The sequence below is a fragment of the Apium graveolens genome, unplaced genomic scaffold (assembly GCF_009905375.1).
Source record: "Apium graveolens cultivar Ventura unplaced genomic scaffold, ASM990537v1 ctg4875, whole genome shotgun sequence".
Lineage (NCBI taxonomy): Eukaryota > Viridiplantae > Streptophyta > Magnoliopsida > Apiales > Apiaceae > Apium > Apium graveolens.
This window is the reverse complement of record NW_027418724.1, coordinates 103,248-105,161: the sequence shown is the minus strand read 5'-3', so window position 1 is coordinate 105,161 and position 1,914 is coordinate 103,248. Positions and strand designations below refer to the sequence as shown.

The following is a 1,914-nucleotide window of genomic DNA, read 5'->3' as shown; positions in this document are numbered from 1 at the left end:
TTTTGTATTCCAATTTGAGTTTTCTTAGGCCATTGTATAAAAAAAATTAAAAAGATATACATGCCAAGGTGAAGGACAAATTTGGTGTATTTTTACACAAAATTGACAAAAATAACCAATTTCTGAAAAATTGGCCAATTTTGGCCGATGGGATACCCAACTGTCAGTGGAGTATCCATTTTATATAAGATACCCAACTGTTAGTGGAATATCCCATATATGAAATACCCAACTACCAGTGGAGTATCTTATACAAATTGGGATATCCAACTGGCAGTGGAATATTCAATCGGTCAAAATTGGCCACTTTTTTCAAAATGGCTATTTTTGTTAAATTTTTTCAAAAATCGGCTATTTTTGTCATTTTTTCTACAGGCCAAATCCCCTTTTTATTACCTGTCCTATTAAATGTGTACTTCATATAAATATTTATCCGTGATGACTTAAATAAACACACTACAAAATTTATTTCAAGGGTACTTTCGTCATTGCACTCATCATGATCGTTAGAAAACATGTTCCACTCGATATTTAAGTGAGTAAAACGAACGTATAGTGAAATAGTGTGCAGCTGCGATATTTCCTCTTATTTTCCATTTTGTCACCTTCTTGTACTTCTCTTCTACTATAAAAACACATTCCTCAACCTTGTGTGATCCCCATCCCCGCAAAAACAACATGGCAATGAAAATGACACCGCAATCGCCTCCTACCGGAGATTTCGTCTTCGACAGCGCCTCGAATTCACCATACGTTAGTTGCCCTTCGAGTCCTCAGCGTTTTGGCAACCACTACTTCAGCGCTCCCACTAGTCCGACACGGGCTGCGGCTTTTTACCGTGAGAATTTCGTTGAGGATCCCGCAAACGTTGGTACATCATTGTTAAATGTTCCGTTTTCGGGGGAAGGAAAACGAGACGGGTCCAATTTTAAAAATTCGCGGAAAATTGATAATTTTGATTTTGAGTTTCAATTAGTCGGGCAGCTTGAGGAACCTTCGATTTCTGCTGCGGACGAGCTTTTTGATGGCGGGAAAATTCGATTACTAAAACCGCCAATGTTAGAGGTACAAAATGATGATGATTCGACCGAGATTCGAAATCAGGTCGAGAAAATTAAAGAAAGCGATAATTTGGTGATCAAAGAAACGAAACAGGATAATTACGATCAGCCGAAAAAATTTAAATCTTCGACATCACTAGAGCGAGCGCGAAGCGATTTACAAAATACGAAACACAACAAATCCGTGGTGGCATGGTACAATAAGCTGAAACTAAAAGATTTATTACTATTTCGTAGCATTTCGGAGGGGCACAAGGAAAAATACGGAATGATTCGAAAAAGATACAAAGACGACGTGAAAAATTCGAGTTTTAGGTCAATGGAAAGTGGAGGATCTGTATCGAGCAGACGAAGAGTGTCGGCGCATGAGTGGCATTACACGGCAAACCGTGCGGCTGCGGAGGAGATGAGGAAGAAGACATTGTTGCCGTACAAGCGAGGTTTGTTGGGTTGTTTAGGGTTCCATGCTCCGGTTGTTCATGAACTTTCAAAAGGCTTTGGTTCGTATGTACTGAGGGAATCATGAATGTTCAATGTTGTATTGTTTTAATTTCATTATTTTATTTATTTAGTTTGATGTTAAATTGTCAATGATTGTTGCTCGTATAATTTTGCTTGCTTGGGTGCATACTTCTTTTTTTTTAAAATATAATTTATCCTAATAAGTAATATTCTTTTTAGATAAATCTTGAAAGTAATATTTTTTATAGATAAATCTTGATACAAGATCCGTAAAATAGTTGAAATTATGTAATTTGAGGTCCTGATCGCTAATAAACGATTATTATAACTATGTGTTCGTTATAATTTTCATAAATAAGATTAACACTGAATATTTTAATAAATTCAGGAG

General features: G+C 36.4%; 1 protein-coding gene across 1 annotated transcript; it reads left to right on the top strand.

The window, feature by feature from the left end:
- The first annotated feature begins 575 nt into the window (after positions 1-575).
- On the top strand, positions 576-1,689 carry LOC141702323 (uncharacterized). The gene has a single exon (XM_074506025.1). The coding sequence runs from the start codon at positions 679-681 to the stop codon at positions 1,585-1,587; it is 909 nt and encodes a 302-aa protein (XP_074362126.1). The 5' UTR covers positions 576-678; the 3' UTR covers positions 1,588-1,689.
- The last annotated feature ends 225 nt before the right edge of the window (positions 1,690-1,914 follow it).

Coding starts and splice junctions, on each gene's coding strand:
- LOC141702323 (XM_074506025.1), top strand. CDS start 679: ATGGCAATGAAAATGACACCGCAATCGCCTCCTACCGGAGATTTCGTC.